This window comes from Schistosoma mansoni, chromosome 4 (assembly GCF_000237925.1).
Source record: "Schistosoma mansoni strain Puerto Rico chromosome 4, complete genome".
Lineage (NCBI taxonomy): Eukaryota > Metazoa > Platyhelminthes > Trematoda > Strigeidida > Schistosomatidae > Schistosoma > Schistosoma mansoni.
Genome location: NC_031498.1, coordinates 9093403 through 9105650, shown reverse-complemented (window position 1 = coordinate 9105650; position 12248 = coordinate 9093403). Strand labels below are relative to the sequence as shown.

Here is a 12248-nt window from a genome sequence, read left to right as displayed (position 1 = left end):
ATCCTTAGTTCTGCCTCCACTGAGCCACTCCCCCCCCCCCCACTTCTAGGCTGTGTGTGTGTGTGTGTGTGTGTGTGTGCGCGCTAAGCAGGTATCAGTCACCTCAGCAGTTTGCCAGTTGCTGACAAGGGTATGTAAAGCATCTCATTTTCCTCTGCCCAAAAATGAATCGGAAATGGGTCTGGCTTATGCCGCCACCATTCCTTAAGCTCACCCCTGAGATGTGTGACAGTGACTTCTGGCTAGTAAGCGAATACATAGTAAGCGAATACATCTGGGAGTCAGGGCTGCATATTTTGCTCCCATCAGTTGGTTGCAGAGAACTACCTCAGGAGGCCACAGGGTTGATCGGAGGGAGGAGTGCTGGCACAGCTGAGGTAGTGTCTGACCTGCCCATGATGCGCATACCCTTCTGACCTGCTTAGACATGATCCCAAACCTACCATTTCTGACCTTTCTGAAGCATGCCAACACCGCACGCCACACTCTCAGTTTCTGGGCTCTCTTTTATATACTCAGAGCCCTAGACTACTTCCTCCACCTCGGTGCTGCACGAGGCAGTCCATTACCAGCTGTCCATCTTTGCTCATCATGCTTGTGAATCAAGGCTATATCGAGGCAATACGCACAGTATGCACATATGTCAATTAGAGACTGACCAGTTGCAGTCCTAACGCATCGATGGGAAGATTCAAACAAACAATACTAAGTGAATTTAAATAGAGTAATGGTTTACTTGCTTTGTATTAAATTGAGGCTATCCATAAGTGAGTATTACTTACAATGATCAAATAAGAACGAGGCCAGAATTAAAGGGTTTCGTAGCATATTTATACTACTGATATTTAGTTAACAATGACAAATAGGCACAACTTATAAAAATATTTATCACTAAGTTTTTTATTTCATTTTATTTGAACACATAAATATTAATACGAAGGGGCACCGAATGCACATGCGCCGCACAACTCACTTGATTTGTGTATGGGCTGTGATACCACCCGGGTGCCCGGACCGAAGCAGGTGGTTTTCGTAGGGGGTCACTCCTGGAGCCTTTGATCCACAAGGCAGTGGAGCAACGTAAGGAGATGCAGTCCTATGGTAGCTGGTGACCAATAATTGGTTCATCTTCCATCTTTTCTCTGAGGATACTAGAGCCTATGTTCATCATTGGTTTAGAGTCAGGGTTTGCCAACTCCCCTAGGTGGACCCTTCGTATCCAACATCCCGGTTAAAGCGCCAGACATTCGCTTTCTCTCCGCTCAATTTCGTAAACAGCACCAGTGGTTCGAGAAGGTAGTGAGTAGGACTTCTCTGGCAGTGGCTATATACGCGTGGCCATGTGAGAGCGTTTCGAGAGGGAGAGTGGACTCTCTCCACCCTCGACCGTACCACTAAGTATATTGAAGATTATCATTAGGCAGATTTTAAAATATTTGTTCATTCAAAAAAATTTGACCGAGAATATTTAAGTTACTGTCATAGTAAACATTGAGAATGTTATAGCTTTACATCTATACTCTTCGTCTATACAATAGAGTGGTACTTCTCTCTCACAGATACCAACCATTATTTAAAAAAACAATATTAATTTGTGTCAGTTTTATGCATTCTATAACTACAGAACCATATTCATTGTAGCAATCAGTATCGTTATAACTCGACCTATTCTAACCTTTGGACAGACGAATCATTCTAATATTTCCACCTATTCTGTCATCCACAAATCTCATTTCAATTAGTCACGTGTTATCTTAATCGTTTTTCATGGATGTGTAAAAAAGTATGTATGTGTCTGTTAACTTCCTCTATTTCGTACATGACGTGTAAAAAGGCAGTCACTCTATTAGTCTTGGATCCAGTGTATTACAGAATTCAAATGCTACATACAATTGTTGCAAAGTTTATTTGCTTTTCTGCCATTCAATGTATCCTAAGTACGATTTGTATTTAACTTTTGATATACCCTTGTTAATTCGACAGAACATTTACGAAGCTAAATGGGATAATCAACGATTCGATCATACTGGAGTCAGACAACTGGCATCTAAATAAACATGGAAACAAACAAACGGATTTTCTTATCACATATGAAGGATATATCGGAGATTACAACAACGCTATTAAAACAGCTTGGAATAGGGGTAACCTAAAAACCGGCTAAATCACTCCTCTCAATCTTATGTAAACAAAAGGATGAGATGACAAAAGAAAAGTTAAACATCATTTACAAAATAAACCGTTCCAGATATGAGGAACATTGTAGCGAGCAAGTTGGCCGCCCTCTTCAAATTTTTATGCATAAACATCAATTAGCTATCTTCGCTCATATCAGAAAATTCGGAAAGTTGTAAGTATGCGTTCGACTGGGAAAATGTTGAGATCTCGGACAGAGAGAGTACTTAGAAGATCAGAGAATTTGTAGAAGCTTCGCACTGAGCTCAATCAACAATCAACAAACATATCGAAATCCATCCAACTTATAGAACAATTGGAAAGATCTTGTAATACCATGACGTTAAGAATCAGATCAATAACGTGAAGATAATGAAAATAAATATGTGAGCAACAATAAAACAAGGGTTAAAAGCAACTAACCAACATCAAAGTTGACAGGAAAAGCTGTTAGTCATAATACGGAGAAATTCGACTAGATCACTCTTATATGAAAGTTTGTGCTAATAATTTTGTCCAGAGTGATAATGAACGCTTCATAATTAAATCAACATGCTCAGAGAACTAAACTCGTACGGAATTCATTATCTCCAATTAAGTGAAGTACAAATGATGTACAATATCATTACAAAAAATATTAAACGAATAAAACAAATCTTTAACTGAAAATTTCAAATGATTTACATGGGCATGGGACAACGCATCCAATTTTTCTCGCCTACTACATTTCACTCCAATGTAAACAAATAGAGATTGTCCACTGTCAATGAGATACACATCGTCTTCTGTTAGAGACGATTTTGGTAATGCATTTTCACATACAAGTGAAATTTCCATTTTACCACTTTCATCTGAAACTCTATAAAAAAATTAGAACAATAAAAGAAAAAATTGAGCGTATGGTGAAGAATGTGTCAAATAGGTTTGAAATATTAGTGAACTGAACTCATGTGAAAATAATGTAGCAAGTGTGAATGTGAACGTAGACTCTCATTACTATATGGATAGCAGATCGATTCATAAAATGGCGGAATCTTCTTAACAGATGTCTTATTGTTAGCCGATACTGATATCAACAAGTAATGTTACATGAATTGAACAAAATTACTAATCAATAGGACGATGCGTTAAAACTTCTTTTTTGAGTTTGCAGATAGTTTACATAAAATTTTACGATCAGAGCTCACGCTGTGAGTTTAGAGTTATAGATTTGATGCTGCATAAAGTTAGTAAATGCACATTTCTGAGGAGTTCCACATAAAGTAAATTAATCAAGTACAGTTTAGACTGTTTCATTTCAGGAAACTAAGCAATCATATGTCAATGTGGATTTCCATATATTTTTAGAAAACAGAATAAACCCAGTTTTGATCTATCACTAAAAGGGATACGGTTTAGATTATTGTATTTTGCATATAACAGGCTCTTTTGTGACAAATAAAACTTTTTCTTCGAATAAACTTTAACTTCCTAGAAATTTATTACGAAAGTTGGCTAATTCTTGACCATTGTCAATAAACATTCTAGAAAGGACCTGTTATATCCTAGTGAGATCAAACTACAGGTAACTTCTGACAACTATTAATGGATTAATATTATATGTATATTCCTATTGTACAATTGTTCAGTAACTAGATTATGTATATCTATATTCCTCTTATTATAAGCTTCATTTTGACCCATAGATTATTATTATTATACGATTTACTGTTCTTAAATTATGTTCAGTTTACTAGTTACCGTCTCCCACGTTCACAGCCACATTTGGCTTGATCTTGTGTGAATGTTACTTCCTATTTTATGGTGTGATGCTGTCTGTTTGGCTGGTATATAAACCAAGTATGTTTGAAATAAATGATTCGCATAGCAGAAGCTGTCATTGGTTTTCTGGACTCAACTGAAAGGGCTAGGCGGACAAGAGATCAATAAGAACGCTAGGCTGATCAAAGCGGTCGAACGTCATTGGTTTGGCACAGTGCTAAGATTGGATAAGTTGTATTTCGATTGGTGAATAAATCACGTGATAAAAAGTCGGGCTTAAAGTCGCAACAGGACCAGTGTTCTAATACATACATAGCAGAAAGTTGGCAGTCTTAAAATGCATATTTATTCAATAAACTGATTGAACATAGTGATGTCAATGAAAATGAACCTTAATTTTCAGTCATTTAACTGTCTTACTATCCCTTAATCAAAACCAGACTAACATATTCTGCGTAATATATTCTTGTCAGAACTACAAGCTCCTAGTTTCTAGTGTAAATAGTCACTGAATACAAGTGGTTTTACCATAAGTTCTACAGCAAAATAATTTAAGAAAATTCTTGTAAAAAGACTTCAAGTTATCTAGTTTTAGCTAACAAATGTTAACTTTTTTTTCTGTAACGGTAACTCTGAGTAAATTTTTTTTTCCACTCACATCCATATATAACCTCTGTTGTGTTTCTGATCGGTTTTCGCCACTAGTTTATTAAGTTTCCTGTGTCTTAAGGTTATGTCTCGTTACTATCAAATATCATTTACTATTTATACAGAGTCGCTCTGTTTCAGTTTTGTCCGTTTTGAATATCAAGGTTTTTCTGTACTTCTGCCTTCTCCCTAGGTTGCAGCATTGTGTATGTGTGTTAATTGCCGTACTACAGAGTTAATATTTATTCCAATGTGCATTAGGAGGATCTCGGTCATTCGTAATTAGAAAACGGAAGTAGGTCAGCCGAATCCTTAATCAAGATTTAACAAATTCATAAACTGAGTAGAAGTTAGAATTAGGCATAATGACACCGTGCTATTAGTAGTAGTAATGAATAGTCAGTTAAGTTTAATTACGTAACAACATCAAGTTATTAATAACCAATCCATAGACCACTTAAACTTAATATATAAACTCGCCTTAGATTTATCAGCAGAAATTCGTTACTTCAAGTGAGGTGGAAAAGATGTTTATTTATTTTTGCCGAAGAATTGTAAGTAGTAGAGATTTATTCAGTCACAAATTATCAGACGGTAATTATTCATTAAGGAAATTGTTTGAACTGAAATTGATATAACGAGCTAGAAAGAACTTCTTTAGATCAAAATTTATTGTATCAATACAGTATCAACTTTGTTCAATATGACTAGAGTGAACTTTCGGTTGGTTCGACAAGTATATTCACTATATTATTTCGAGGAAACTACATTTAGTGCGTACTTTTACAATAACTCCATGTATTTCCCTCTATGTGGTTGTTTTAAGTGTGTAATACGATAAATAAATAATTGTATTTTAGTCAAATAACTACGTGATTTTTGGGACTTGTTTGGTGACGTGTTTCTGAAAAGTCAATAAATTTTCATTGCACCAGTTATGTGCGTTCTTAGTTTGCATCGTAGGAATTGCAATGGTTCGCATCTCAAAGTATAAGCAGTAAGACTGAGGACTCAATAGAGTTTATACGTACGTAATGGCGACGACAACCACGGACATTAACAAAGACCCCCCCCTCCAAATACAGCTGCGGCGACGAAGATCTAAAAGTAGGACCGCGGATATATTACCAACTACATTTCACTTTAATATTAAATATAGGCCTAAAAGTGGTCATCTAATGATCAATAAATAATATAATCAACTTTTACATGGATAAATATTTAAAGAAAGAATTACCTGTAAATTACTTTCTTGCCTATTTTTTGTTGAACTTTTTCTCCTATTTCAACATCTGGCAATAAACTAATGAACTTTTTCTGTTTAAAACAAAGAAAAAAAATGAATGCAACAGAAACACATGCATATCATTAGTTATTGTATGCAATTGTTCCATTTTATAATAAATAGATTTTAATAATAATAATAATAATAATAATAATAATAATAGATTCTAAACAGAAACGAAATTGATCTAGATAAAAAATAGACAGAATCTTGTGTACCATAAACTTTATGTAAATCATTGATTACAATAAGAGACGATTGTTATCTTAACCTATAGTCGATTGGACAGGATTCAATTTTAATAGCTAAACGTCAATTGTTTTATTTAAGTGATTTGTTGCTTTATTTGAACGGATATTAGTTTCCTAGTTTATTCTTACGCTAAAGATAAAATTCGAATTGTTTCAAGTCTTAGTCATAAGTTTGTAAAAACGGGGTAATGAAAAACTTGAAATTTGTTTAGTTAATTTAAATTCTAATAGTGTCTCGATATTGTAGCTGAAATTTATTAATTCTTTTTTAGTATGAAGGGTTTGTGAAGATTGCAGACTTTCCATACTTAAAATCAAGAACCGATCTTAGTTAGAACCACCATTGAAAACTTGAACCCGCTGGACAGTCGTCTTATTAAAGTGTGGGACAACCCGGGAGTGAGCATCCGCTACCCCAATACCAGGGATAGACCTTCGGTTTTGTATACGAACCCTTAACCTTTAGACCAATGGACGTGCATCCAATATGCTATACTGGAGAATCATAAATACGCTTTGTTAATATCTAATATCATTATGATAACTACGTTAACTAAAAAGCATGAAATCTCTAAAGCTATAGTAATGTTTTCATTTCTGATGAATAAGAATTCAAAAAAATCTCTGTAGTAATACAATGCAGATATCGGGTGATTTGTAGTGATAATGCTATCATGGCTCTTATGGCATCTACAGTTACTATCTACATGATTCATTTCGATATGGTATTTTATTGTCTTATTGTTATAATGGAACGAATATTTTAGAAGTTGAAACTGGTTTTTTGAATTATCATTGAGTTTACTTTTTGCTCAATAATTACTGAATAACTAGATTACTATGTATATGTTCTTCTTTAATTATAAACTTCTGGTTAACCCATAAACTACTGCCATTCGACTTTACTTACTTACTTACTTACGCCTGTTACTCCCAATGGAGCAAAGGCCATCGACCAGCATTCTCAAACCCACTCTATCCTGGGCCTTCCTTTCTAGTTCTATCCAACTTTTGTTCATTTTTCTCATCTCTGTCTCCATTTCTCGGCGTAATGTGTTCTTGGGTCTTCCTCTTCTCCTTTGGCCTTCAGGATTCCATGTGAGGGCTTGTCTTGTGACGCAGTTGGGTTACTTCCTCATTGTATGTCTTATCCAGTTCCAACGCTTCTTTCTGATTTCTTCCTCCACTGAAATCTGGTTTGTTCTCTCCCACAGTATATTGTTGCTGATAGTGCCTGGCCAACGGATCTGTCATTCGACCTACTGTTCCTAAATTGTTGCCGATCTATTACATACAGTTTCCCCTATTTGCAGCCGCTTTTGGCTTATTCACGTATTACACATGAATTGTGCTATGTCTGAACGATAATTGAAGGAATGGTAGCTCCCAAAAATAATTTATGAATCAATATTATTACACACATCCTTTATAACTATCGAGAGACTGGATTACTTTATCTATGTGTTCTGTTTATCATAAGTTTTAGGTTAACTAATGTCATACGACTGAATATTCCTAGTTTCCCCTACTCACAGCCACCTTTAACTTGTTTGTGCACAATCATTATTTTTTTGTATTTATGGTGTGGTGCGGTCATATGTGCCTGTATATAAATCACGTTTGTTTGAAATACAGATATGGTAGAGGCTGGCTGTTAACTCATGGACTCAAAGACAGGATATGGAGAGGAGCTAGTAAATGGTGAGGCATTAGGAACTTAGCTGTTGACTTAATGTTAATAATGCTGATCCAGTGTGTATTTGGCCAAGTTAGAAACACAAAACCACAGAGTAAATAACAGACCAAATTAGAAGTAGGATTCTGAATGGTTACTAGGCACGTGATATTGATTAGTAGGTCCCAAGATATGACACTCACCTAAATTAATATCTCTAAAAACATGAGTGATGAATGAATAGTTTACTTCATTAGTATGCCTAAACTATGCTAAGTCAATGAATTCTCGTAAACATCTATACAACAAAACAGAAAACAGACTTTGAAGTGACTTTTATGTCTACTGACAAGATAATTAGGAGTTTTAGAAATAAGCAACTTACATGTTCCTCAGAACCATCTTCATCTGTCACCTCAGTTTTACACCTTCCATTACGATCACACTCGAGTTGTTGTAAAAACTGACTTGCCTGAATAACATGAAGAATAACAAACATTAACAATTTAACTTCAAGCCCACTAAAAATATATAAAGAGTATTTTGGAGATATAAATAACTGATATCATTGATTAGTAACATAAATTTAAATCGTATAATAGACCTCATTTATCCTCATTATGATACCAAATGCACATTTGAAAAATTACATTTTGAGTTTAGTTCAGAACCGATCTTCATAACTGTTCAACATCAAATGTAAAAAGTGTAATTTACGTTTCTGGAAGTAAAGGCTTTACGACTACTAATGACTAGTAGAAATATCGATAGTTCATAAATCATTTCGTTATGATCAAATGAATAGATCTCTGTACTGAACTATCCACTTAATAATATCACTTGTCAAGTAAAAGTATCTTTAATATTATTACTATTTGACCCTTTGGAATCGAAACCGACCAATAAACAGAACATTCTTGATAATTGCTTACAACATAATCAATCAGTTAGCCCATATGAAATACAAAAACATCACACTAACTTAATGTATTTCTCTCAGTATATTAGTGATTCAGGTGTTCATAAATATGTAGTTATTTACCTTATGATTTATGGTTTCATAAAAATATGGTAGCATAGTGTACTTGACAAAAGTTCAATCATTTCAGTTAGAAAACAATTAGAGCTTATATACAGACGAGTGAATGACGAAAGATAATTATACTCTTGTTTCAATATTTTTTTTACATGGACATATTGAATGTAGAAAGGTGTTAAATACAATCTGTAATATATTCTGTTATCAGTAAATAATACAAAATAAGATTATGATAATCTTTGGTAACTATCTTTTGCATAAACTAATGACAAGATGAAATCATTCTTATAACAAACAGTATTCTTGCTGAATATGTATGCATTAATGAGTTTTGCGTTTAACGTTCTTCATTTTCGCGTACGTAAATTTACTCAAATAGTACATTTGAAACAGAAATTAGTCTCAGTCAACACCAAAAAGGAGTAAATCCAATTCTGCAATTATGAAATGCATTAATACATGAAACACATTGTATACACGAGAAAATAACTGTTAAACAAGAATAAAAAGAATTAAAACCATGAAAATTGATACATGAAGGAGAAATAACAGACTACACGTGCTATAAATCAACCATATAGGTTCATATGAACATTAACTGTGTACACGACTTGAGGACATCAAAGATTGGGTAGTGACATATTACATTTTCCATAAGTGGATCTTGACAGATTGATGATAGCTTTTATATACGAAAACACTAAAGCCTTACCTTGAATTTTTCTTCTTTACTGCACCCACGTCCATTCCACTGGTATGCTTGATTACCCATATCCAAAATAAAGACATCTGTGGAATCCAAAGAACGTCTGGAAAAAGGCACTTCAATTAATTCCATGGTTTTACGATCAACTGAATGAAACATTAAAAGACGAGGTCTATATTCATTCGGTTTTACATGATTAAATCCGCTTGCATATCCACCTGCAAGAGTTCTATATTTAGTTCATTTCGAAAAAAAAAAGAAAGCAGTGAATTTAAAAAGGTTTTCATGGTGAACCTATTTCATTAAATTATCGTTAGCAATTCAAACAAATTCACAACGTGTTTATCGTCTTACAACAGGTTAGAAACCTACTTCTCTATATATCATTGAATCATAGGTTTATTTAACATGCACAAATAAGGGCACAACTGGAGACCAACAAATATAGGGGAAATCGTGAAGAGAAAGAGGGAGGCGTATAGTTGAAAACAAACGAATACATGAAAATAAATGAATCAAGATAGTGTGATAGGAGAAACAGTTCAATAAAAACACGACCAAGAAGAATTCGTTCAGTTTCTTATATTTTTATAAACAATAAAAGGTGTTATAATTTATGTGCCCTGTTAATGTATGATGTGATAATACCGTCAATTAGAGAGCAGTGATTTATAGATCAAACCAATGATACACGAAACCCGTGCGAGCAGTCTAGAGAACTTATCGGTCACGCTTTCTGCCTAGCCCAGATAGTTAAGTCCAGAGCACCAATCTCAGCCTCTGCGGTAAGAATTATATATTTCAAACATACTGGGTTTATATACCAAACAGACAGACCATATCTTACCATAAAATAAGAAACAATGTTTGTACGATATTTAGCCAAATATGGCCATGAATAAGGGAGGTAGTAATTGATAGACAGGGCATAATTCAAGAGTGGTAAGTCGTATAACAATAGTTCATAGGTCAAAATAAAGCTCATAATAAGAGGGATATGAATATGAATAGTTTAGTTATTCAACATTTTTACGATAAAAAGTATATGCGTAGTTAGTGGTCCATAAATTGATCTCAAAATTACCATTCACTATTCTTATCGGGACATAACAGAAACTATAACAAGATCGCCAATGCCTTCTGTCTTGAACCATGTATGATAGAGTCTCAAGTCACTGAATTGTACCATCTCTAGAACATTACAGAGCTATAATCATAAACTGACCACTTCTTTGCTCCAAGAGTTGGCTAATGATGTCTGATGCGGAAGTCATTGGGATCACATTGGCTACACATAAAAAAACCCACCGAGACTGCTGTTTCAAGATAGTGATATTAGTTGAATTATTATCAGTGAGCACAAACACATATTGCCCAACCTCAATTATCTTTGAAATTTTGCATTCTGTTGCTAATAATTTATTAACAGACTATGAGATTCGATAAATAAGAATATCGTGTTTTCAATCATTCGCTACGTAATTATTTATAAACTTATTTCATCGAATGATCCTTCCACTTACAACTAAAATGTAATGAAAGTAGAAAGTTCAAGAAAAAAACACTAAAATTTTCAAAAGATTAAATTTTCCCACAATGTAATGCCCCGTTGAGTTTCTATAAGCAACCAAATATCGGATAATTTACTTGACATCAAAATAAAATGTAGCTAAAAGAATACAAACGTTTGGCTTAATAATAAATTAGTTACTAGTTGAGCAAACATTCGGTGAATTTAACGTCCAGGTTTTTGTAACACGATGTGGACATATAAATCAATTAAAATTAATGTTTCTATTAAATAAATTATGAATTAATTGAATCACTCAAAAAAAATAAAATTGTTGTTTGTCAATCTCTTCTTTCAAAGTTGTATAGTTATACCAAACTGTAAAAGTCTAGTGAAAATCTCTATATTCGTCAGAATATCAATACTGTGATTGGTGATTAAAAAAATTAAATGAGATAAGTAAATTAAACATGATATATCCATAGATGTGATAAAGACAGACATCAAACAAAATGTTTAACTAAACATAATTCTAAACTTTAAGATGATGACTAACTAAAGATGTTACAATCCTAAACCAATATTATCATTTTGCTCAAAACCATTATCTTGCACACCACTGTCATAATTGTAACCATTCCATAAATATTTACTTAAACAATAAGACAACAAATACTTTAACCACTACACACACACACTAATGTGTATACAAAATGGATGGTTGCAGTTTTGTTCTCTCACATCTCAAAAATGGATGGTTACAATTTTTCTAAAAACAAAAGTCGACATATCATGATTTTTATTTTATTCATGTGATTCAAATAATTCAATCACTATGAAAAGTGAACATAACAGAAAACTAAGTATTTTTGTGTAAATTTATATCGATTTTCAAATGTATATTCATAGGTCACGGTAATGACCTATTTGTTTTACAGCTGTTTCAGCCAGTTGCATGTGAATATGATTATATTGTGTAGAACTGAGGTTGTGGAATACATCCTGACGGATCATTGATCAACATCAGTAATTCGGTTTTATTTTGTAAGAAAATAAGAACTAGATTGGTGTACACATTAGTTTCAGAAAGAGTTTACAATGCAGTTAAAAAAACAAGCCATGAAGTACAAACACTTTTTTGACAGATTTATACACAAAAGAAACTTTTCAAAAGAATGTCGATACAAGATAATAAACA

At 33.7% G+C, this 12248-nt stretch overlaps 1 protein-coding gene across 2 annotated transcripts in view; it reads right to left on the bottom strand.

Moving 5' to 3' along the window:
- The window catches only part of Smp_008660.1 (putative gelsolin), a 32537-nt gene that overhangs the window by 3160 nt on the left and 17129 nt on the right, over nucleotides 1-12248 (bottom strand). The window contains exons 5-8 of one of the 2 annotated variants that reach the window (XM_018796734.1): nucleotides 9547-9769; nucleotides 8181-8267; nucleotides 5822-5901; nucleotides 2860-3034 (exon numbers count right to left, since the gene is read on the bottom strand). In XM_018796734.1, coding sequence (XP_018651847.1) covers nucleotides 2860-3034; nucleotides 5822-5901; nucleotides 8181-8267; nucleotides 9547-9769 — 565 coding nt within the window. Of the gene's footprint in view, nucleotides 1-2349; nucleotides 3035-5821; nucleotides 5902-8180; nucleotides 8268-9546; nucleotides 9770-12248 lie in introns of those variants that run through there. The other variant, XM_018796735.1, reaches the window with a different exon arrangement.